This window comes from Jaculus jaculus, chromosome 2 (assembly GCF_020740685.1).
Source record: "Jaculus jaculus isolate mJacJac1 chromosome 2, mJacJac1.mat.Y.cur, whole genome shotgun sequence".
Taxonomy (NCBI): Eukaryota; Metazoa; Chordata; class Mammalia; order Rodentia; family Dipodidae; genus Jaculus; species Jaculus jaculus.
Window position 1 is genome coordinate 81,926,350 of NC_059103.1, and position 26,958 is coordinate 81,953,307.

General features: G+C 39.7%; 1 protein-coding gene across 1 annotated transcript in view; it reads left to right on the forward strand.

Annotated features, from left to right (window-relative positions):
* The first annotated feature begins 7,080 nt into the window (after positions 1-7,080).
* Qrfpr (pyroglutamylated RFamide peptide receptor) overlaps positions 7,081-26,958 on the forward strand; it is a 52,829-nt gene continuing 32,951 nt past the window's right edge. Inside the window, exon 1 of the mRNA XM_004658558.3 lies at positions 7,081-7,705. Coding sequence (XP_004658615.3) covers positions 7,345-7,705 — 361 coding nt within the window. The 5' untranslated portion in view covers positions 7,081-7,344. The remainder of the gene's footprint in view (positions 7,706-26,958) is intronic.

Sequence of the window (26,958 nt, forward strand, 5' to 3'; positions counted from 1 at the left end):
AATAAATCTAACAAAAAATTTGAAAGCTTTCTACCATAAAAACTTCAAGACACTCACAAGAAGAAATCCAAGAGGAGGAAGAGGAGGAGGGAGGGAGGAGGGGAGGGAGGGAGGGGAGAGAGAGAGAGAGAGAGAGAGAGAGAGAGAGAGAGAGAGAGAGAGAGAGAGAGGGAGGGAGGACACCAGTGCCACTTGTTGCTGAATACAAATTCCAGATGCACGTTCCACTTTGTGAATCTGGCTTTACACATGTACAGTGGAGTTGAGCACAGGCAGGGAGGCTTTCAAGCAGGCATGTTAAACTGATGATCATCTCCCCCAGCACCCCCCAAAATCTTCATGCTCACACCTTACCCTAATCAGCATGAGCATAATCAAGAAAACTGACAACAAATGTTGGCAAGGATTCATGTGAACAGCAACCCTCATATACTACTGGGAGTGAAAAGTAGTCCAATTATTATGGAAATAAGTATGGAGGTATCTCAAAAAATTAGAAGTAGAAGTCCCATAAGACCCAACTATACCACTCCTGAGCATATACCCTAAAAACTTCGCAATCTATTACTTCCGTATCCTTGTTTATTGTGATTCCATTTAAGAACTGGAGCCAGCCTACATGTCCATCTACAGAAGAATGGATAATGAAAAGGTGGTGCATATTCACAATGGAATTCTATTTAGCAGTATGGGAAAATGAAGTTACAGACATTGCAATAAGTGGACAGAACTGGAAGAATCATATTAAGTGAAATGACTCAAACTCAGAAAGACCAAAACAACATTTTCTCTCTGATACATTGTTCTTAGGTTGTCATATCTATATGCATGTATACATGGGGTGGGTTAATGTGGATACCACCTCTAAGGGTAGACACATAATCAACAGTGAACATAAAGAAAGAATGGGAAAGACAGTGTGTTTGTGGAAGGCAGAATTGGGAGAAGTGGTGGCATAGGATCTATAAAAGTAAAGTTCATTTGAAAAAGCTAGAATTAGTGTTGCCTAAACATCTGTATGCCAATAAAAATAAAATCACTATCAACATTTCAACCAAAAACAGCCTCGCCAAAAATAATCAAGGTGATTAATATCAATGGCAAGATGGCAAAGATAGTTAAAATTATCTGATAAGAGTTTTAAGACAACCATTATTTCACTTATTAGTCTAGAAAGTGGCAAAATAAGTAGCCACATTTCAGAGATGGGAATATATCTATGCTTCAGTAGATTGCTACAGTGCCTTAAATCATACCCAAATCCAAGTGAGCTTTGATTTGATTAAAAAAAAAAGTTGTATTTTTGTCCCTTCCTTTAGTGAAACACTTGGCTTTTTGATGTGAACAGATTGTTGTCCTGGTTAAAGTTCAAGAACAAATTTTAATTTTTTTTTTTTTTTTTTTTTTTTTGGTTTTTTGAGGTAGGGTCTCACTCTAGCTCAGGCTGACCTGGAATTCACTATGTAGTCTCAGGGTGGCCTCGAACTCACGGCGATCCTCCTTCCTCTGCCTCCTGAGTGCTGGGATTAAAGGCGTGCGCCACCACGCCCGGCAAGAATAAATTTTAAAATTAAGGACTTCTACTCTTGTAATTGTTTGATGTACAATAGCCACTGCTAAAATTTATAGTACTTTCTTTTAAGTCCTTCGTAATTCCCTTTCTATCATAAAAGACTGGTTATTATGCTCACAGTTTGATTGGACAGCCACTTTCTTTGGGAAAGCTTACCAATAAATACAATTGTAAAGAATTTCATCTCATATAATACAGCTTATTATTGCTAACTTTTTTTTTTGTTTGTTTGTTTTTCAAGTTAGGGTCTTACTGTAGCTCAGGCTGACCTGGAATTCACTATGTGGTCTCAGGGTGGCCTTGAACTGACTGCAATCATCCTACTTCTGCATCCCGAGTGCTGGGATTAAAGACATGTTGCCATCACACCTGGTTATTATTGCTAACTTTTGATGCATAAAACCTGTCTCTTCATACAAAAAAACTTAAACAAATGCAAATAAACATAATTTATACATGCTGGAAGCAGAAGGCCTTGGCACTGAATGACTTTCCTTGGGGAGACATGAGCTAACATCTGCCTTCACTTTCGATAGGGCACTGACAACAGGCCGAAGAAATGATTCTACTCAAGTGTAGCTTGGGGAACAAGTTGATTTACTGAGTTGACTTACAGAGAGCTTCTGGCCATCATTAAACAGTTACCAACATGCACCAGGTTTCCTAGTGTAGCAGTCCTCTTCTTGTTGCTGGGGACTGTTACAAGCCAGAAGCAACTAATTGGAGGAAAGGGTTGGTTTCAGCTTTACAGTTTCAAGGTGAATATTCATCATGGTGGTGAAAGTATGTCAGAGCAGGAAGCCTGCTCATATTATATATATATATGGACAGGAGTGAGTTGGCTATAAACCTTCAAAAGGGTTAGACTAAGTCTGCCCCCACTGACAAAGATTAAGTCCTCTGGACTACAAAAGGCTTTAGCCAGGGCACCCCTTCAGCTGTGTGCTATTTCCTTCTGGGGCCAGCAACTTCCTTGGTGGCCATCCCACAGTCCTGGCTTCACTGCAGCTCATGGTTCATCTCCACAGCCACATGCCATGGCTTGACAGGGTCTCCATGCAGATACTTCAGTCTAGTCCTACCCCTCCAGACTCATGTGCACTTCATGATCCTTCCGTTCTTGCATTTATCATAATTCCAAACCCAGGTCCAGGTGGTCAATACAGCCAAACCTATAAATCCAAGGGGAATGCCACTTTGAGGAATAGGAAACTTCTTCAGCATTCTTCCTTCAAACACCTTCCTTTCAGAAAAGTAAGCACTCCTTCTATTTTCCCAACACAGCGCCATGTACAAAGGCAGCAATCTCAAACAACTGCAAATGATTCTGTGTTTGGGATACAAACCTGCTCATAATTTTACTATGTTAAACTTCATTTTTCACTGCTTAGTATTGTCCTCTGTCAAACACCTCCAGCCATTAATTCTGGGACAAACTACCTAATCAGTTGCATCTTATGGGATGAAAGAGATTATTTAAGTTTACAGTGTTCAAGGGAAGCTTCATCATATTGTGGCAGAAAGCTGGTTCACATAATCACATATCAGTAGGTATGAGCAAGCAGAGTGAGCTGGCTCTGAATCCCCAATGTCTGACAAATAAACCTCAAGCAACACACCTTCTCCATCAAGTTTTCATCTTCTTAAGGCTCCACAACTTTCTAAAGTTGCCACCAGCTGGAGACCTACTACTCAAAACACATGGAACGATAGTGGTTATTTCATTCAAACTCTCACACCTAGGGTCCCTCAAGTCTAACTCCTTGCTTACCTGGTGTCATGATGACATGACCATTAGATTTTTGATGAAATTCCACAGGTACATGAAACTCCATTTGATACTGGGATCCATTTTCTCTTCATCTGTTAATATTGGATAATTCAGATACCTAAATGGTAACGTTGACTGATTCTTTCTTTTGTGTTCTACATTCTGATGTTGAACCATCTGCTGAGTTCTATGTTTTACTTATTGTATTTTTCAGGTTTGCTTTTGTTTTTGTTGTTTTCTTTCAAGGTAGGGTCTCATTATATCCTAGGTTGACCTGGATCTCACTTTGTGGTCCCAGACTGGCCTCATACTCACAGAAATACTCCCAAGTTCTGGGATTGAAGATGTATGTTACCATACCTGGTATTTTTCAGGTTTAAAGTTACTGCTTTTCTGTTTGATTCCACTTTTTAAGATAGTGTTTCACTATGTGGCCAGTCTTAAATATGTGATCCACTTGCCTCAGCATTTCAATTGCTGGAATTACAGGTGTGCACCACCATGTTCAGTTGCAGATGAAATTTTTGTGTGTATGTATGTGTGGTTCATGGACATAAAACTCATAATTTAACAACTAAAAAGGAAATCTTCAAGTTGTGGTGGTTTCATTGAAGAATTCTATAAAACTTGTGAAGAGTTGATGCCAATTCTACAAAATTTCACTCAGAAAAGTAGAAAGATGGAGAATACTACCCAACTCATTCTACTAAACTATTATTATCTAGATACTAAAACCAGATAAACAAAACCCAAAACTTACAGATGAGTACAGTACCTCTTATGGACATAGTTAATGAAAATATTTTAAAGTGTTAGGTAATACATTTCAGCAATATGCAAAAAGAATTACATGTCATGACCAAGTGGGGTTTATGCCAGATATTTAGGCTGATTCCACATTCCAGTCAGTGTTACTGTGCCACATGAACAAACTGATGATGAAAGAAGATGATGTCAAGTTAGTTGATACACAAAATTCAATTTTGATAAAATTCAATTCTATTGATAGGAATCTCAGTCAAGAACAGAAGGGTATTTCTTAGAGTTTTTTTTTTTTAATTTTATAATTAGCAGTATGCTACAAAGTGAAAGAGGACTAGATGTTTCCTCGTAAGTTAGAAACAAGACCAAGAAGTCTCCTTTCACTGCTGTTTAACATAGTACTAGATCCTCTAATCATCGAAAAGAGGGAAATCATACTTATAATCAGAAAGGAAGAAATAAACTGCCTCTCCACCTCAGATGATATGATTATCTGTATAGACAATCCCAAGAAAACCATAAAAGTCTACTTAAAATTAAGTTTGACAGCATTGTAAGAATCTAAGACCAACATATGGCATAAATAACATTTTAAATATTATTAATGAACACATGTGACTAAAATTTAGAAATATACTAAGTACAAATGCTGCTCCAAATTACTTAGGTACAATTATGAAAAAATATGTACATGATTTATATGCTGAAATCTGAAATCTCCGTTTTGAAATTTATAAAGGATATAAATTCACTCAAAGCTATATTCTGCTTATCCATTAAAAGACTCACACTACCCAGCTTTTACATAGACATATATGAGCTTAGTTTAAATTGTCTATGACTAGGTGTGGACCTTCAAATAGCTATGATAACTTTGTTTTTTTCTGGAAGTAGGGTCTCACTTTAGCTCAGGATGACCTGTAATATCAGGGTGGCCTTGAAGTCATGACAATCATCTACCTCTGCCTGCCTCCTGAGTGTTGGGATTAAAGGTGTGCATTGCCACACCCAGCTCAGCTGTTGTAACTTTGAAAAATAAGAATAAAATAGAATTTTCTCTATTTGATTTCAAGATTTATTATTGTGTATAGCTGTAGATCAAGACTGTGAAGGACTAATAGACATATAAATCGATAGACTAGAATAGAATAGAATACAGAGCCCCAAATGTAAAATATAAGACCACGTTTAGAATAAAATGAAGGAAAAGGTTGAGACATAGGCTTTGGTGAAGAGTTGTGAGACTCAATATCTAAAGTAGAACCAGAAAACCAAAACTAAAATCTTCGTTCTGTGAAAGACCATGCTAAGTAATAATAACTAAGAAGCTACAGATTAGAAAAAATATTTATGTGCAACTTGCTTGATAAAGTACCTGCTTGACTATAGCCTTGAATTGAGAATATTAAAGGAACATAGCCTATTACCAAACAATTCAATAAAACATGAACAAATACATCAATCGACATTTCACACATGAAGAAAGAGGACTAGATGTTTCCTCATAAGTTAGAAACAAGACCAAGAAGTCTCCTTTCACTGCTGTTTAACATAGTACTAGATCCTCTAATCATCGAAAAGAGGGAAATAATACTTATAATCAGAAAGGAAGAAATAAACTGCCTCTCCACCTCAGATGATATGATTATCTGTATAGACAATCCCAAGAAAACCATAAAAGGATGGCAAACAAACAAACAAACAAAAAGCAGGTGATAAATTTAATATAATTCACTATTAAGAAAATGCAGATTAAGACCCTAGAATCATCACTATATGTCTATTGGAGCATCTAAAATTGAAAAAAATATAGTGGCAATAGGGACAACATATTGACAGGGGTGTGGAGCAACTGAAAAACTGAATGGCTCAGGCATTGCTGGTACAAATATAAAATGGTCTAGCCACTCTGGAAAAAAATACCTTGACCAGCTCTTTAAAAATAAAATATAAACAATACTGCACAGTGAGCCATCAAACTTCTTGGTGTTTCTCATAGAACTGAAAATTACATCAACACAAATGCCAGCCAGTGTTTGGCACAGCATCTTCACCTGTCAAGCAAAGCTGGAATCAACTACCATGTTCTACAGCAGGTGAGTGGTTAAATAAGTTGCTACATGGGTATCAGTGCACTTACTGACTTGAATGAATTTAAAGCATGTTATGCTGTGTGTGGCCCCGGGGAGGGGGTATCATGAAAAACTTAGGCATTCTTAGAGTGAAAATAGGTTCTTAAAGGTTAGAAATGATGGTGGGCGCAGCTGAGTGTGGACATAATGAATAGATATCTTTGTTGTGAGAGTTTTTATTTATTTTTTGTTTTGTTTTTATCTTTATTTATTTATTTGAGAATGAGAGAAAGGGGGGAGGGGAATGGGCGAGCCAGGGCCTCCAGGCACTGCAAAGGAACTCCAGACGCGTGCGCCCCCTTGTACATCTGGCTAACGTGGGTCCTGGGGAATCGAGCCTCGAGCCGGGATCCTTAGGCTTCACAGGCAAGCGCTGAACCGCTAAGCCATCTCTCCAGCCCTGTGAGAGTTTTGTACCTTGATTTTGGTGCTGATTGCGGGATTCTGCTCCTATGAGAAAATGACAGAACACATCCATACACACACTCTATGTTAAATTTCTGGGCTTGAGTTGTACCATAATAAAGACAAAATCAGTGAAGTAAATTGAATCTATCCGTGGGACCTCTTTGTACTTACAACCTCTCTCCTGTTATTATTTTTAAAAATAGAAAATAAACCTTATTTTGTCCTAGGTAGCTGTGGACCTCATTATTTCGCCAGAGGAGAAACCTTGAGAGCGCGGAAACCCTTCCCAGTGCGCTGGGAGGATAGAGGTGGAGAGCCAGGGGTGTGCCCTGGTGCGTGGGGAGCCAGGCGGCGGCGGAGCGGGGTGCGCGTGGCGGGCGGAGTTCACCCTCTGCCACTGCTCCCGTGAAGCGCAGGCGGCGTCCACACCTCCGCGGAGCTTAGACGCGCGGACTCCCAGCGATGTTCCATTTCTGCGGATACTAGTGCTTTGCTGGAAGAACTTTATTTGAACTGCGAACATTTTCGGTCAACCATACTGACTCTCCCTTGCCTTGAGTCCATCCCCACCTCCGGGTCTGTTTATTGTGGCTTTAATCCCAGCGCTGCCTCCCTGGGGGGGGCGCACACCCGGAGCCGTCCAACAGACGGGAGGCGGCTGCCAGAGCTGCAAGCGATCCCGGGTCCGGAGCCCGCTGATGGGGCCCGGAGCGCACGAGATGCAGGCTTTTAACATCACTCCGGAGCAGTTCTCGCTGCTGCTGCAGCTCCACAACCTGACGCGGGAGCAGTTCATCGCCCGCTACCGGCTGCGGCCGCTGGTCCACACCCCGGAGCTGCCCGCACGCGCCAAGCTGGCCTTCCTGCTGGCCGGAGTGCTCATCTTCGCCCTGGCACTCTTCGGCAACGCACTGGTCATCTACGTGGTGACCCGCAGCAAGGCCATGCGCACGGCCACCAACATCTTCATCTGCTCCTTGGCACTCAGCGACCTGCTCATCGTCTTCTTCTGCATCCCGGTCACCATGCTCCAGAATGTCTCAGACAACTGGCTCGGGGGTAAGACCGTGGGTATCAGCGCCTTCTAGTAACTCCAGACTGGCTGGGTCCCCACCCATCGCACACACACTGATCTCCTCACACCTTTGTCAAAAGGATCTCTGCCTTTTCTTGGAACTTCCCTTCCCTGGCTTACTTGCAAATATGGTACTTTGTTTTAGTTTGTTTTGTTTGCCTCTTCTGATGTTGTCCAATTCTTTTCCGTAGAAGGGGCTATTCCCTCCTATATTTAATATTTTAATATAATGTCTCACATAGTAAAATAAAATACAAATGTTCCCCTTGCTTCCCCAACTTCTAGGTTTTCTTCCCAGTTGTTGCTGTGGCTTCCAGACAAGTTCTTCAGAGGACTAGCTATTTTAAAAGGCTATTTAAAAGCCTTATGTTGCAGAAAATATGTACTTAGAGAAAAAAAATATTGAACTAGTCATTTTTACAAATTATATTAATGGACTTAGGCAGGAAGAAGAAACAGAAAACATTTCTCTTTTTGACTTCAAAGGAGTGATGAAATTCTCATCTTTCCTTAGGAAACAGAGTAGCTATGCAAAGAAATCACCCAGGAAAAGAAGCCACTGAGATAGAAAGAGTGGATATTAGGAAAGCAATGAAGACACCAGGGTATTCAGACTTCGCAGGATGTAGAAGTGTCTCCTTATAATTCATCTATTGTGTTCTCACCACTAATGAGACAGGTTGAGCAATGTTTTGTTTGTTTAAGAAAATAATTTTTATTTATTTATTTATTTATTTATTTATTTGAGAGAGAGTGAGAGAGAAGGGTTGGGTTTGTGGAGAATGGACATGCCAGGGCCTCCAGCCACTGCAAATGAACTCTAGGTGCATGTGCTACCTTGAGCATCTGGCTTACATGAGTACTGGGGAAATTGAACCTGAGTCCCTTGGTTTAGCAGGCAAGCATCTTAACTGCTGAACCATCTCTACAGCCTGCTGAGCAATATTCTTAAGTTCATTAAATAAACAAGTAATAGTGAAAAGCAGAAAAGGGAAATGTATCTAATGTGACCATGCTTGGAATAATGAGTGACACAGAGATCTAGTGATCATCCCATCCCAGGCCCTCCCCCACCAGCAAGTCCATGTGTAGGCCTGATAGGAGGCTTAGGCCTAGGTGAAGACCACTGAGTAATTCTAGGCAAGGTGTGCTTATGGCACACCTTGATGCTAGAAGTATTAGTTCTACTCCTGCTTTCTTGAGGGATGGGCACAACAAAATGCCTGGGAAATAGTTGTAAATGTATGTGAAATGGATCACTATGGCTTTATGCTCTGTCATTTCTATTCTTTTGCTGATTCCTTTGTGACTGATGGAAACTATTTCAAACTGGAGATCTCCAGTATCTGCTTGTGGCATTGCTATTTCCATTAACATGAACTGAGCTTATTACCAATGGGTTCGGATGCTAAATTCTAACTCCCATTTCATCTATAAAGTATCTCTAATAACATGGAAGCATTTACTTTAAAGCAACACATGATTGTAAAACATTATGAATTGATCTTAGGTTAGAAGCTTTCTTTTGTTGCATGTGTATGTGGGTCGTGTGCATGCATGCATGTTTGTGCATGTGTATGTGCATGCTCACCCATATGCTTTGCATGTATAGTCCAGAGGACAACCTCAAGTGTTGTTCTTCAGATCTGCCATCCATTTCTTTTTGGAACAAGGTCTCATTGGCCTAAAGCTAACCAAATAGGCTAGTCTAGTTGGCCAGCAAGCTCTGAGGATCTACCTGTCTCTTCTACCCCAGAGCTGAGATTATAAGTGCCAAGACCACACCTAGAATTTTACATGAGGACGGAGGTGGACTTAAGTCCTCATGCATGCAAGGCAGACACTTTACCATTTGAGCTATCTCCTCATCTCCTAGATATTTTCTTATTCTCTCTGATCAAATAATTGCATTGGGACATGCTAAACATACCCAGAAAAATAACTTTATTGAATTAATGGAAGAATTATGGATAATCAAGCAATCTTTTCTTTTCTTTTTTAGCAGTAACAGATTCTAATTGAACATGCTTGGGCCTCATTTCTTAAATAAACATGTTAGATATTAGAGAAGTTTACAACATCCTGGTTTTCCAAACTCTCACCAAAATGGCCCAAAAAACTCTACTTATAGGTTTTTAAGATCCCTATCCTAAAGTTCCAAACTCTTCCCACAAATCAGTTCCAAAATTCTAGGAACCACATGGTCAGGTTTTTGGGGTTTTTTTTTGGAAATGCCCCATTTGTTAGTGCCAGTTTTCTGCATTCTAATTGTTAGGGAAAATACCTGAAGAGAAACAAAATGTATCAGTAACTTTCTCATCGCTAGAATAATATACACAACGAGAATCAAATTAATGAAGGAAAATTCATCTTACAGTTTCCAGGGAAAGCTTCACTATTGCAGGGTAGGCATAGAAGGCTAAAGTAGTAAGCTCATATCACATATCACTAGAGTTAAGAAGCAGAAAGAGAAAGAATAGCAAGTAGAGACAGGCTAAAATCTCATGGTCTTCCCAAGTGGCCCACTTCCTCCAGCAAGACTCCATCATCTACAGATTTCACAATCTTCCAAAGCAATACCACTAGTTAGGGTGCACATGAGATTATGAGGAGCAGTTTACATTCAAATCATAATATTCCACCCCTTGCTCTATTGGTTCCATTGCCCAAATTCAGAAGTCTTTAATAATCTTAACATATGTTGTTGGTTTAAAATAGGTCTTGGTAAGGGTATGTGCATCACCAAAATCAACAATTACAAATTAGGCCTGAAAAACAAATAGGCAAGCAGAAATATCAAGCAGTCTTTGTCTAGCACAGCACTGAGTGAAGACATGCAGGTGAGATGTCTATCCATAAACACCAAATTATACTCAAGTCACAGATACAGCTACTTTGCAATCTATAAACACCAAATTATACTCAAGTCACAGATACAGCTAATTTGCAATCTAAGCATTGCCAGCAGGAGGCAGCTCATGTAGAATAACTTTACAAACCAGCTTTTCCTTGACTCACTCAGACAATATTTGAATCTAGCAGTAGAGATTCTCTACCCTAGATAACTCAACAGCATGTAATTATGACTTCCCTTTATACTAGTACAAGGATGGGATTATGTTGCTATGACATGTAGAAATTGTGCCTGGGAAGTTTTGTGTTGTGTTTTTTTTTTTAAAAAAAAAACTTTATATGTGACTTTCTGAGCATTGGAATAGTGTGTGTGATCTCTCCTCTTTCATGATTCACTTATGTACAAAGGCTTTTGTAAGGCATCTCATTTCTGGAAGAAGATTCTGAACTCACTATCAAGCCATTATCTAAAGTCATAGTTATTTACCTGACATAAAGAATAGCAGCATCCCAGCGAGGTGTGGTGGCGCATGCCTTTAATCCCAGCACTCGGGAGGCAGAGGTAGGAGAATTGCCATGAGTTCGAGGCCACCCTGAGACTCCATAGTGAATTTCAGGTCAGCCTGGGCTAGAGTGAGACCCTACCTTGAAAAACCAAAAAATAAAAAAAAATTTAAAAAGAATAGTAGCATCCAATATTCTATTATCAACTTTTTCTTTTCTTTTCTTTCTTTCTTTCTTTCTTTCTTTTTTTTTTTTTTTTTTTTTGAGGTAAGGTCTCACTCTAGCCCAGGCTGACCTGGAATTCACTATGTAGTCTCAGGGTGGCCTCAAACTCATGACAATCCTCCTACCTCTGCCTTCCAAGTGCTGGGATTAAAGGCGTGTGCCACCACGCCCAGCTTCTATTATCAAATTTTATGCTTCTACTCAGAGCATCTATCAACTCAGTCAATGCTACTGTGAATTATGCTGATATACAGTGTTTCCTGCAAATTTTTTCTGAGGATTGGGATATGGTAGGTGTGAGGAAGCTGTGTTCTGATGGAATAGTCAGGTTTTATATAGGCCAAGAAAGGAAGGAGGTTATCAGAGAAGGCTGGAAAGGGAAGAAGGATGTCTATAGGTATTTAGATTCCACAATGAAAGTGCTGAAAAGTGAGGAGCCTGAATCAGAGCAGAGAACATTCAGAGTCCAGTGGATTTGAGGCTGAGTACAGGGATGGTCTGGGAGAGAACAGGACAAGGGGCAACTAAGGTTAATAAGAACTTAAGGCATGGGGGATTAATTCTGAAGATTTCCCAGAAGAGTATAGATGATAAGTACTAATTTTTGCCCTCCCCCATTTCATGTAGGCATGGATAAGGTTCAATGGATTATTTGTGGAAGAGTGTGGAGTAGTAGCCTTGCTAAGAGCCTGCTGAGTGCTGTGATGACTTAGGCTCCTCCGTGGGTGGTGATACAGCCAAGGGAAAAGCCATTCTCCCAGGACACAGAGAGCTCTGTGGCTCTTCCCCCAATACTATGGTGGGTTGTGAAAAGTGACAAATTTACCAAAAACAATTCCAAAAAAATAATAATAAGGGCTCCAAATAAATTAAGTGATGGAAGCATAACACAGAGAGAAATACACATACAGACAAAATGTGAATAGTGCTTGCTTAGGTTAGAAAAAGCAGAATATTTAATTTCTCAGTGGCTGATCTGAAATTCCTCTTAGAGTACTAGTTCTCAATCTTGAAAACACACTCAGAGTCACTTGGAGAGTTTAAAAAAACATAGATGCCTGGTTCTCACCCAAAAGATTCTGATTACATTGATCTAAGTTTAAATATGGCTATCAAGTTTTTAAAAGTTTCACAATTTTGAAAGTATTACCATTTATTGCTAAGATTAAGAGTCACTGAGGTAGGGTAAATGCTGATAGAAACAAAAGTTGGCCTGTTATCAAGCTTAAAATTAAGAAATGATGGATGTAAAGATTTAAATAGCATAGTTCTTTCTGCATGTACCCACTCAATATAGCTATGGGAACTTAAAAAAAAAATTAAAACTTACAAATGCAGAAAGTTTGGATCCAGCAAGGACTCAGGCAATTGCTGCAATTTATGCAGCCTGTTTTGCCTTTAGTACAGGCTTGTACCTTTCATGATGAATTTGTAAGGAGCTAAAAGTTTTTTTCAAGGTTGGAATACAAAGCACACAAATAAAGACTAGAAGAATCCTTCTTTTATGAGAGTACATACAATTATAAATTAGCATACTTGGTAACAAAGGTTTTCCAGCCCATTGTATCCAGAGCCCTATGTGAGTAGATGAAGGAGGAGAGGTGACTCTCAAGTGTCAAGGAAATAGCACTTGGCTGGAGAGATGTCTCAGTGGTTAAGGCACCTGTCCACAGAATAGCACTTGTCTCTCTTTTTCATAAGTAGTGCTTTGCATATGATTCCATATGAAAGGCTTTTTTAAAAGGACTTCACTGGAAGGGAGGTAGCAAGGGAAGGAAATGGGCAATCACTGTACACAGCACATTAGATTTTTACAAAACATACACAGTTTTATTATTAGTTATTGTTGACAAAATTCAGTTACATGTGTTATAATAGTTTTCTCTTTTCCGTGGCACTTCAGAAGTTTACATGTGATGAAATTATTATAAAATTAAGATGTCTGTGTGTTTAAACAATTCTATTAGTAAAAATGACTGTGACTATGTTTTCCATTTAGAGAACTATTAAAAGAGGGGGTCAACAGAAAGTACAACAGCAGAAATTAATTTGTAAGTAAAAACAGGGACTGGGACATGGTCTAGACTTTGAGTAGTCTTTCCTAGAAACACTGAGGTGTGCCTTTGAACAGAAAAGGCATTGTAAGTCAAGAAAGTGACTAGATTTTCTTGAAAAGTGCAAGGGAAGCCAAAGTAGCAATAATTACACATAAGATCCTCTACTTAGTACAGTAGGAGTTTATAAGTGCAATAGTGGCAGAAATGGATTTAGTAGGGATAAAGCCTTGATAATTTTCATTATATCTGGGAGGCATTAACAACAAACTGCTTTAAAAGTTGCTTTTCAATAACACTTGGCAGGCAGAGGTAGGTGGATCACCATGAGTCCAAGGCTACCTGAGACTACATAGTGAATTCCAGGTCAGCCTGGACTAGAGTGGAACTCTACCTCAAAAAAAAAAAAAAAAAAAAAAGTTGCTTTTATAGTTCCCAGTATATTTTTTGTTAAATGGCTGGCTTATTGTGATTATTGTTTGCAAGTAGAATAACCCAAATACCCAACTTGAGCTATTAAAAAAATAGAGCCAGATATGGTGGTGCATGTCTTTAATCCCAACCTATGGGAGGCTGGGGTAGGAGGATTGCCATGAGTTTGTGGCCACCCTGAGACCACATAGTAAATTCCAGGTTAGCCTGGGCTAGAATGAGACCCTACCTCAAAAAATAAATAAATAAAAGAAAGAAAGAAAAGTAAAGAAAAAGAAAAATAGAATTATTTTTCCTTCTGAGACAAAAATGGTCAGAATTAGGCTTGATTTTCATCATAACGACATTCAGGTCCTCAAAGGATGATTCACAACCTCTCTCTATGCTGTATCATTTCCCTAAAACATGTGACTGTACTCTTGTACTGTTTGCCACCCAGTGTACAAAATAGACACAGTAGCTACACTGGATGACATTTTCTTTAAAACATGGTACCCGTTGTGGTTTGACTGTCCCCCAAAGGGTCTTGGTCCCCAGCTGGTGGTGCTGTTTGGAAGGTGGTGGGACTTTGGGAGGTAGAACTCAGTAGAAGAGGGGCGTCACTGTGGGTGGACTTGAGGCTGCACTGTGTGGCCCCACTCCATGTGCTCCCTCTTCCTGAATGTAAATGCAATGTAACCGGCCTGCTTCCTGCTGTCCTGCTCCTCACCATGAAGAACTGCATCCCTTGGAACTGTAAGCAAAGTAAACTAGTCCTACTTTACATTCTTGTCAGGTATTTGGTTGAAGCAAAGAGTCAATTAACTAATATAGAAATATTGTAGCAATAAGTACGGCTATTGCCGTGATAACCATGTGATATATAGGCCTTAGGAACTTATTTGTGGGATGAATATGAAAGAGTTTAAAACTTTGGGCTAAAAAAAAAACCCTAGAATTCTATAAGCAAATCTTCATTGTTCATTCTGGTGTGAGTTAGAAAGATCAGAATGCCAAGAGAAACACACACAGTGGAGGCTTGACTCATCGGTTTCACAAGGGAACACAGATTTTATCAGGAACTGGACTAGAAGCAGTTTTGTTATATGCTGTCAAAGAAACTGGCTGCAATCTACCCATGTCTTGAGAATTTGAGTGAAGTTGAACTTGAATTTAAGGCAGTGGACTAATTCTTTTGGAAGAGGAAGTCTCAATACAGCATAGCATTCAAGCTGTGCCATGGTATTATCAGAGCTGTTATCCTAATCTACAACAAAAAGAGCAAAAAAAGAAAAAATAAAAAAGGCTAGACTTAAAGATGAAAAATTTGTGGACAAGTTTAAGTTCTGGTCAAGGATCCTGCAGTAAACAAAGCATTTGTACTTGTGGATGAGATTATAGAATTTAGTGTGATTCAAGAGAAACCTCGCTTGATTCACTGGGGACATGGAAAAGGTTCTCTGAGGTCAAGATCCCTCACTAAAGTTTCTAAATTGTGACAATGCAAATTATTTTGCAAAGAGAGAACTTGAAGAGAGAATGCCGCATAAGGAATTGCCTACTCAAAAACCAACTGTTTAAGAAGGCATTGCCATATATTCATAAAACAGCATGCATAGGCACAGGTAGCATTATGGCTTTGGTTCAAAGTGGGCTAGACTGGATCTCAAGCTGGCAGCATAAATATGCACCATCTTTTACATGGTAGGCATGAAAGATGCAAGATTGGTGGGGTCATGGCATGTTTCTCACAGTTTGAGGGAGCTCTTGCAACCAGGCAGAGGCCTTGAGCGACCATTGCCTGAAGCTGTGACGATGAAGCCTAAGTTGCAATGGAGATCTCAGGACGCTGACCATGCAGATCCATAAGATGTAAACCAGAGAGAGCTGTAAGTTTGACTGGATCTGGCCTAAAAGAGAGGCTGTGTGTACTACAGGCAGCAAAGTTGGAGGGGTGGAACTACCCATGCCTCTTGGAGCCGACATGATTCGAACATGAGCTCCACATGCTGGCCATCGAGCTTCAGGATTTGATGTTTTGCCCTGCTGTTTTGGGTCTTGCTTTGTACCACTTACCCCTTGTTTTGCCATCATTCCTCTCTTTTGGAATGGAAATGTTTGCTTTGTACTGTTGAGTGTTGGAACTATGTAATAAGGTTTCTCATTTTACAGTGGGGAGGTATAGTTAAACAATTGCATTGAGTCTCAAAAGAGACTTTGGACTGTCGAATACTGTTGGGACTGGTCAAGATTAGGGGGATATTTGACACTGGATTGAGTACATTTTGCCTCATGAGAAAGTCCTTTGTGCATGGTAGGCAATGGTTTAGATGAGAAAGGTATCCTAGAATAGACTCACATGTTTGAGCACTTCATCCTCAGCTGGTGGGACTGTGTGGGAAGATGATGAACGTTTAGGAGGAAGTGCCGTGGTGGAGGAAGAGCATCATTGTGGGTGTACCTTAACGGTTTATAATCTAGCCTCATTTTCTGTTTTCACTGCTTCTTGACAATGGGTGCTTATGTCACCAACAAACTTCCCACTCCTGCTGCCGTGCCTTCCTTGCCATGGGAAACTTCATTCCACAGAACTGTAAGTCAAAATGAACCCTCCTGTCTTTAGGTTGCTCCTTCTCAAGTATTTAGTCATAGAAGTGGGTAAAGTAACTAATGCCCCACCTAAAGCCTAGAGCCATTGATGGGTAAATAGATGAATAAAATTTAATATATACATGATGGAATATTACTGTGGCAAAAATTAAGTTCTTATATTAATTACAATATGTATGAAACTTAGCAACATTATGCTAAGTGAGATAAGCCAAACATAAAAGTGAAAAAAAACATTATATGATCCTGTTTATGTGAAGGGACTAAAATAAGAAAGTTTAGAGAGACAGATAATAGATTGCAGGCTGTGTGTGGTGGTGCATGCATTTAATCCCAGCACCAGGATACAGAGGTAGGAGGATCACTGTGAGTTTGAGACCATGCTGAGACTACATAGTGAATTTGAGGTCAGCCTGGGCTACATCAACATCCTACCTCAAAAACAAACAAACAAAAAAACCCCACAAATTAACAAACAAAAAAATCACACAAAAAATGAAAATAGATTTCCAAGTTTCCAAGGGACATTGGGGGGAAGATTGGGAAGTTTGCTAAAGTTTCTATGTAGAATTATGAAAATGTTTGAGGGACAGATGGTAGTGATGGTTATACAATATCATCAATATAATTAATATAACTGAAATTCAAACTTTAAAAAGGCTAATACCACATACTATATAGTTTCATTTTATAAAATTGAACTCCTTAACTTAGAAAGCTCTAAAAAAGTTTTGCCAGGGTTTAAACCAGTTTGGTTTCACCCTCTTACTCACAGAACCAGTCAGAGTTGTCTAAGCCATGGAACCTTCTGTTCAGACCTTGGTCACCTGTCCATTCATGGTGGTGGGCTTAGGCAAGCTGCCAGGGCCGAGCTCACTCCTACTGAATAACTTGAACAGAGAAGGTTCACTCTGAAGATACACAGGGGCAGCTGTAGAAACCTTGTATGTCTCCACGTTGGACACACATGCAAGACTTCATAATCTGACTGTAGTCTTGGCAAGGTACTTAGTTATACCTTCTGGAGCAAGGCACACTTCAAGAGAACTTATTTGTTTTTTTTTTTTAAATTTATTTATTTAAAAGAGAAAGAGGCAGAAAGTGAGAGAGACAATGGGCACTCCAGGGCCTTCAGCCTCTGCAAGTGAACTCCAGATGCATGTGCCACTTTGTGCATCTGGCTTATGTGGGTCCTAGAGAATCGAATCTGGGTCTATGGCTTCACTGGCAAGCACCTTAACCACTAAACCATCCCTCAAGCCCTATTCTTTTTTAAATGGGAAACCAATTGTCATCCATCTCCCTAGTTTAGTTTCAGGTAAGCTCAGAACTTTTTACCCTGTAGTAAGATGAATAAATAAATAAACAGAATGTAGTATATGCACAATGAAATATTACACTGCCATAAAAATGAATAAAGTTCTCATACTAAAATTCTAAGGCTGCACAATGCCTCATTCTAGATCATGGGAAGTTTTCTAAAACTCTGGTTTAACTTTATCTCCAAATATCTACTTCAGGGCTTAGGCCACAGGGAAGAACATCAAAGAGATCAAAGACAGAATCAGTCTCAAAAGCATAGGTATAGTTTGACAATATTTGAGCATAAAAAAAAAAAACAAAACAGATAAGCTTTCCTGAAGTTTTCCCAGGAGGTATAAGTGGGCATCTTGTGCCTTGCTTCAGTCCTATTGTTTGACTGATAGATTGACTATCATTTGAGTGCTAAGCTCCATCAGAGTGACTCATTGGCCTGTTGCTGGTCATCTTACCCTTCATGTTTCCGGTCTTTCTGTTAGAGTAGGGACACAAAAATCTGACACTGCTGATTTTAACTTCTGTTGGTTATGTGTGTCACTGGGACTAAGTTAAGCTAGTCAGGTTCTAAAATCCTTGAACCAACATACACTTGTTACCAGGGGTCTCTGTCTGAACCAGGTGTTTCTGGGTTCGTGGTATCATATTCAAAGAGTCGTAAAAGTACACACAAGTAGTAAAGTAGCAAAAGCTTTTATTAAAGAGCAGAGCAAAGATTCAGAAAAGATATACTGCAAAGGCTCCTTGAGTCAGAATGTTCAAGATCATCACTTACTGTTTGGAGCTTCCCTCTGTGAGGCCAGGGAGAAAGAGGAGTTGGTTACTTTGGGGGTGAATCTCCATTTTGATTAACAGGTTTGGGTCAAGTAAGCTTTTATTTATTGTGCATGGCCTTTCCCATGATGCATTTGATTTTAATCATATGCATGTCCAATCATGCGCAGGCACAAAGTGGTAAATAGAAGATTTTTCCTAATGGTTCACTCACTCATGGTTTGTCTCACTGGGCATGCACACTAGATTAGCTCAGGCTGGATCATCTCCCCTGCATGTAATAACTGCATGTATTTGAAGACATGTTTGAATAGAGATTGACTACAAAAAAGGGAGTTGACAATGGATTGCTAAGGGAAGGGAGACCTATTTCTGTGTTTGGAATGGGATATATGCACAGCTCAATGCAAGTGAGCGTCCCAAGATGCCAAATGCATTGCTTTGGAAAGTCTGTGTGTGTCTCACATGGGGAGGCTGGCCAGCTTGCTAAATTATTCCTATGCTTATGGGGCTGTCTCTGTCTTTGATATCTTTGATGTTTTTCTTGTGGCTCAAACCCTGAATTAAAGTGTTTGAGATGAAGTTGAACCAGAGTTTTATTATTATTATTATTATTATTTATTTATTTATTTTACTTATTTGACAGAGAGAAAGGGTGTGTGTGTGAGAGAATGGGCACACCAGGGCCTCCAGCCACTGCAAACTAACTCCAGACACATGTGCCACCTTGTGCATCTGGCTTACGTGGGTCCTGGAGAATCAAACCTGGGTCCCTTAGCTTTGCAGGGAAGCACCTTAACTGCTAAGCCATCCCTTCAGCCCTGAACCATAGTTTTAAAAAGATTCTCCTGGTCTGGGATGAGACATTTCCATTGTCACACCTTTCACAATTATGTTCTCTGTGGTGAACCAGTTTGCATATGCCAATTTCCCCTACTGCTATCTCTCTCTCTGCTAAAGCATTGTAGATAGGTTGGGTAACTTCCCTTGGCCAAATTTTGGTGCTGAGAAAGACTGAAAAGAGCCCATGCTTGTTTTCTTTTCTGCCCAAAACTGCAGGCCCCTAATAATTAATTAGTTATGTAGTGGGCAGGTGAGTGCTTACTCTTTTTATCTGAATTTACAATCTAAAATTAAAATTGAATTTATTCAATTTTCCTGTGACTGGACTTCTGAGTAATTTTCTGTCATACCAGAGATTATAGGTCACTACACATAATAGAAATATTAAATGACAACACGTTCTTACCTCCTAAGAGAAAGAGTAAGATAGTTTGATACAGAAAAAAAGTGAACTTGTAGAAACAAACAGCCTTCTAATCTTGCTGGTCTGTTTATTAATGTATAAAGTAGGCTATAAGGTACATTGCTTGGAATTAAGTCAGTATTTGTTAGAAGACTAAACAGAGAAGAGTTAGAATATATTGGTTGTGTTTCCCACCCCTATACTGATGCTAGATGTAGCAATGGAATATACGACAAAGATATGTTTTACATATGCTGTGTTTTAACAATACTATTAATGTGCATTCATTCCTCAATTCTGGTGGAAGCATAAAATATGTACATTTTTCACTTAAAATTCTCTTTCAAATCTATACATGGTGCCTTCTGCCTGTAATCTCAACACTTGGGAGGGTGAAGCAGGAAGATTGCAGCCTTGGTTACAAGGTGAGACACTATCTCAAATAAGCAAATCAAAGTAATGAAATAAATGAATAGAAAGCAAACAATATAAGAAGAAAACCCCTTCAGTGCTTATATAGAAAAGGTCACACTAAGCATTTCTACTTTGAAAACAGAACACAGTGCCACTTTTACTTACTGCAGAAGAGACATTTGATAGAGAAGGGCAAAGTGCTGGTGAGGACACACTTGCAGCCAATACTGCTTCAGCTGTGTCTTGCAAGGCTTATGTCTTTCCAGGCCACCCTGATTATAGGTATAATATTGTTGTATTAACATCAAAACAAAGTGGTACATTGACTGATTCTCATGTTGACTCATTCTCTCATTTAAATGAGGACAAATTGTCTTCAATTTCATTGTACCAAACTTCCCTCACCCAAACACACACATTCACCAAATATAAACACACAGACAAACATTGAATCTACTTTCATTAAGAGTGCAGGCACTGGTTTTGTTGTGAACATCCTTTCTCTCTACTTCATGGCCCACAAGAGTACATGGATGAAGCATGACCTTTTTACCTTCCTTTGATGCTTGGATTTGCTTGGATCTGGACAGTTATGGCTGCCAATGAAATGAATACCTAATTCTTGGCATAGAGGCTACCATGTATGGAGCATTTTATCTTTAGTTATGATGAGAAAAAAGGTTGCTTTAATGTACTAATATAGTATTTATCTATTCTATGTAATAAATCACTGAAAAGTAGATTGACTAAAGCACTCATTGTTCACAATTTATGCAGCATAACTTCAGCCTGGCTCAACTGGGTAGTTCTTATGGTATTTCACTGGGATTACTCATGAGATTAGGGTAAACTGGTCACCTGTGAGGGGCCGATTATATTAGATGTCAATAGCAAGAAGCAAGCCATCTCTACCCCAGCTGGTTTCCTCTAGCAGGATATCCCAGAATTCATGAATTAGAGGCACTCCATTCCAAGAGGGTGAAAGTAGAAGCTTCAAAGTATTTTGAGACACAAGATTAGAAATTTTGCATAATTCCTGTGATAAGGCAGGCCCCATCCTACTTCAGATTCAAAGAGCATGGAAACACTCCTCTACCTGATGAAAAAGGGTGACAAGGTCTCATTGCAGAGGACTGGGAGACAGTACTGTTCTTTTATTTTACAAGCAATGACATGAATTCATTTGTCTGAATTCAAACAGAAAGTGCTGGTGCCTATAAATGAACCTACAAAATTTACTTTTTGGTTGAAGTTTTTAACCATGGTGATTAAAATACTAGAAAGGGAAACACTAGAATTCTCTTACTAGAGTTGTTCAACTTTTCCTCATGCCCCTCTCCCATGGTGCACTGTTCCTCCAGTGCTTCTCCTCACCTGCAGATGCACACTTGGTTTCTAGAAGACAAATTTCTTTTTTTTAATTTTAATTTTTTATTGACAACTTCTATACTTACAGACAATAAACCATAATATTTCCCTCCCCTCCCTCACTTTCCCCTTTATAACTGTGCTCTCCATCATATCCCCTCCCTCTCTCCTTTAGTCTGTCTTTTAATTTGAAGGAGGGTCTTGTGTAGGTATTGTTAGACCCTGAAAGGTCATGGATATCAAGGCCAATTTCTGTCTGGACAGTTGCATTGTAAGGCGTGGTACCCTTCCTTTGGCGACACTCCTTCATCCCTTCTCCTCAGTACTATGTTGCCCTTTGGGTCATCCCAGGGGTCATCACCATCTGAAAAGAAAAACTTCTCTAGCCTGAATTGAGAGTAACATTAATATATGAATATGAACATTAAATGTAGTGCTTTCAGGGAATTTTGATGAGAATAATATGTACATTTATCCAGACAAGAGCAGGCTTTATACCCCTAAGGCTCATGACCTCCCCTGCCATATGTTTTTGATTAGGTTTTCAGTACCAGGCATGCATTCCCTGCCATAGGTCAGACCTTTAGTCCAATTAGAGAGCATTTGGTTTCCCTTAGAGACTTGCCACTATTGTACTTGTTCAGTCATTTGACCATACCCGAAGCTTCCAGTATCCACTGTTTTCACCACTGATGACTTTTGTCTCCCATAGGGTTGTACACAATGCTTTTTCCAGTTTTCAGTTGGCTGTTCTACAGGGAGAAGGTTTTTGGCTCAGCACCATCTTGATTTCTCAGTGACTTTGCCACTCAGGCATGTGAAGTCTTCAGCAATAGGGTCTTACCATCTGTTTCTCAAGGGAAACCAAGGGCCTTGGCAATAGCCTGTAATGTTTTGAAGACAACAGGGACCTCCCTGGCCAACAACTCACTAGAAGGTATCCCATCCCTGTCACTGAAAATTTTCTAGCAACAATCTATGGCTTCCAGATGTATCGTTATTCAAAAAAGTAGGTTTACATATGTCTAATTCAAAATATCTAATTTTGATTGACCCTCCCCAACCCTTTTTGGTTTTACACAATCTCTTCCCCAATCTTGCTTAGGCCTTTTCTCTCCCTATAATCTGTTCTTCTGCATATATATATATATACATATATATATATATAATATATATTTACATATATTATATATATTATTATATATACTATACATATTATATTTATATATGTTATATATATAAAGACTGTGTGTGTATATATATATACACAATACATATATATATATTGTGTGTGTATATATATATATATATATATATATATATATATATATATATACACACACACAATACCATCCCCTTAACTCCTTTCCTGTAATGGAAACCTGCCATATTTTGCTCAGATTCCTTTGTGAAACTACTCTCTTCTTCACTGCCCTTCTTTGGCCCTATTCAGGGATCCAAATGCTTATATACATAATCATATAATTCCCTATTGACTCAGAAATAAAAGTAACTATCAAACTATTCAGCAGCCTAAATTTTGCATTTTTCTTTATTGCAATGTCTACAAACAGTAAAAGATTTATTTTTATGAACAGAATTTCAGTGAATCAAAAGCTAATCCCAGTATCACTATAAACCTACTTTACACTGGTTTCCTCTGCAGGTTCTAAAGAAGAAACATCAAGCATATATTTTTATAGTATCATTTCAGACTTTCTTTAATGAAAGATTAATAAAGCCTTGGAGATTATCACTGGCCAGCTGCTTCAATCCAATGAAGTAAGGGCTTAATGAAATTCAACAGCATTCTGAGCAAGATACAGGTTCTGTTACCCACAACAGGATCATGCTTAGCATGTTTGCAAGATGCTGAAATAACTGATTATAACTGATTAATTCATTGAACACATTATTCAAAGTTTGAATTAGATTCATATTAGGTTTTAAGTATCACAGGAATAACATAATCCATTTGTTGGTTTATTGTTCATCGCCTTCACATAAGGTCAATTATTTGTTTTGTTTACCTATCAGTTTGTTGCTTAGGACATAAAAGTTTCTACAACACCTAGATGATTCTGAAAATATTGGAATGAATTAACTGTATATTTTCATTGTAATTATGAGGCATTTTAGGAATTAGTTGTATTCATTTTCGTATGTGCATATGACTAAACTATAAATTTATATATTTTTGTATTTGTGCTTTATTTGCTTGCAAGGAACAAAAATTCTATTTACCTCAAACAACTGTAGTTACACAACTGGGTGTGGTGGCTCACACTTTTAATCCCAGCACTCGGGAGGCAGAGGTAGGAGGATCGCCATGAGTTCAAGGCCACCCTGAGACTCCATAGTGAATTCCAGGTCAGCCTGGACCAGAGTGAAAGTGAGACCCTACCTTGAACTCCCCCCCTACAAAATATATTGGAGTTACAGAATGCTTATTTTGAACAGTAGTGGAGAGGGACATGTCCTTTGACCTTAAGGACAGTTACAGGTAGGTGTCAAGGACAGTGAAGAGGAAGCTCAGGGGCAGCTCTGTGAAGCTGAACATGAGGAACACAGGAGTTCCTAGGGCACCCATGAGTGTGATTTTGCTCTTTTTTGCAGTAAACAGGCACCTGTTATTAAATTTGCTTCTTATCACTAGGCTTAATGTTTTGATTTATGCCATCTTTTCATTATTTTCTTCTACGCTCTTCAAAGGCTGAATGAACCCTATCCTTGTTTGGGTTCCTGGGTGCTCCCTGCAGACTACCCATGGCCCCCACAAAGGCACCCAGGCAATCGGGGTGGTAAGTGTGCAAAGTAAAGACTTTCAGGAGTCAGTTTTGGTGAACAGCTCTCTGTTTATTGTCAAAGAAATGGTTTTATATACAGTTGAGGAGGTGGGAAGAGGATCCTAAGGGGATTGGATGTACAAGGTTGCTTGCTGAAGCCTAATTATCATATGGGGACACACGTTCCAGCAGGTAGGCAATGGCAGGGGGATGGGCTGTAAAAAGGTGCTGGCTGATACCATATAAGGAGTTTCCTAGGCAAGTGGCCAAAGGCCCCAAGGTTGGGCAAAGCCTAAGTCTTTTATCTAAAAGTCCAGGTATCCTGAGCTTGGAGGAGGAGTGGCCTTACTTCCTGCCGATCTCAGGGTGTGATATTTTGGGTGGGTTCCAGCGTTACTGTGACCCCCAACAATGGGGGAGCATCCTAGCTCACTGCAACCCCGCCCTTCGGTTAGGAGGTATGACCTGGTGGTTCTGGCTGCTGTGACCCCTCCAAAGCCTGGGCCCTTTGTGTCAGACAGCTTACGATTGCTTTAACCCAGGGCCTTGCCTGTGTCTGATATCCTTGCATGGAGCCCAGACAATACTGTACAGTGTGAAGTTCAACAAAATGCTGTCAGGAGCAACACTAGCATAACTAATTTTAGTATTCAATTGCAAGTACTTAAGGGACATTTATAAGACTTTCAATAAGGTGCTTATCCAAATATTAAAACTTCTTTCTCCCATTTTTTTTAAATTAATTTATTTATTTGAGAGAGAAAGAGGAAGAGGTAGAGATAGGAGAGTGCATGGGGGAGAGAAAATAGGCATGTCAGGGCATCCAGCCACTGCAAATGAACTCCAGATGCATGGTGCTATCTTGTGCATCTGGCTTATGTGGGTCCTGGGGAATTGAACCTGGTTCTGCAGGCAAGTGCCTTAACAACTAAGTCATTCCTGCCTTCTTTCTCCCATTTTATTCAAATTTTTCTGTCACATTATTATCTTATAACTCTAACTTTGCAAGGCTCATGTGCCTTTTCTTTCAACAACATGAACACCAGCAGCTGAGGCCGTGTCTGGTCATGAGGACTTCAGGGTCCCTCAGCCACTTTGTGCCAAGCTGTGTATCTCCATCCTAAATGAGCTTCCCTTGATTATATACCAGTGCATCCAGCTCTCATTCCTACTTCCTTGCTATCTGATTTCCAGTTATTATTGAGATTTCCTTGCTGTCTGATTTGCCCCTTCAATTCAGTGCAGATTTTTTGCCCCAGCCAGTGGGGAGTTAAACAAGGACATGAGGGGAATTTCCAGGCACAGGGAGGATGGGAGTGGCTGCTCAGCCTTAAGGGCCATGCATTCTCTGGAAAAATGACCTGGTTGTTTGCAATTAAAACAAGTTTTGAGCTTGTCCCCTTGGGTAAAATCTTTAAGGGCTGCTCCTATGGCTAATCTAATGCTGCAGGACACAGGGTCTACATCAGCACAGAGTTTGATAAAGTCAGAAATATTTTTGCCATGGTGATGGGGGCGTATAGCTGCTTGGCAAGCTGAGTTAGCATTCTCAAAGGCAAGATGTCTAACAAATTCATTATCTGTTTCCTCCTTTCCCATGAGGCACTCAGCAGCCTCTATAAGATGGCCGATAAAATCACTATAGAGCTCTTGTGGACCCTGTCTCAGTTTAGCAAGAGAGGTGACAGCTGACCCTTTAGAGGGAAGGCTCTTCCAGGCTTTAAGAGCTGCATGTTGAATTTGTGTAAGTAATCCTGGAGGTAATTTGGTTTGTTTTTCATTCATATCGTAGGGACAGTTGCCCAAAAGTTTATCCAGCATCCAGGATTTGGAGGAACCACCAGCGGCCAAATTACAGCGGGCAGCATCCTGGCACCTCTCAGTGTAATAAGCTTTCCATAGAAGAAAGTCACCCCTAGTTAAAGTAGCTTTAGTTAACATAACCCAATCATTAACAGTAAGTAAGTCTTCACTTAGAGATTCTAACAGCAAGAGAGTGAAAGGAGCAATAGGACCATACAAAGTAACTGCATTTTTTAACTCTTTTATATGTTTAAACTTAAGACGGTGATATCTCTGAGCTTTAATGAGTAGAGTCTCATCCCCTTCCTCATTCTCAGTGCTTTCTGACCCAGCAGGTTCCCTTGGCTCAGATTCTCCCTCCCCCTCTTCTGGGCTATCTGGATCCTGCAGCTCAGCCTCAATAGTTTTTTCTTCAATAGGTTTAACTTGGGAGCGAGTTACAGGAAAGGCATGGAGAGTTTTACTTTTGGTTTTAGTTTTCTGAACAGGGTGAGTGGAGGGGGAGCATATTTCTAAATCAAGGTTGCATAATTGCTTGAGCAGCTGCGACTTTTCCTTTTGGCTTGGAGGAACGTCTTAAGAGATTGTGCCTCCCAGGAAAGTTTAGTAATGGCTTGTCTAGTTATTTCTTCTAGATCAGAGGAAGCATCAAGCGCTGGGGCAGAAGAAGGGGGTGCTATGTTATAGGGTGGTGACCGTGTACCCAAAAGTGTCTGGGGGGGGCAATCAGGGTTATGATATTTATTAGCTTCATCCTGCAATTCAGCTTCTCCCTCAGCTTTACTTGCCTCTTTCTCAGGGGAAAGGGAGTCATCATTAGGATTGGTGATTTTTAAGTTAGACAGAACTGGATAGATAGATTGCGGGAGAGG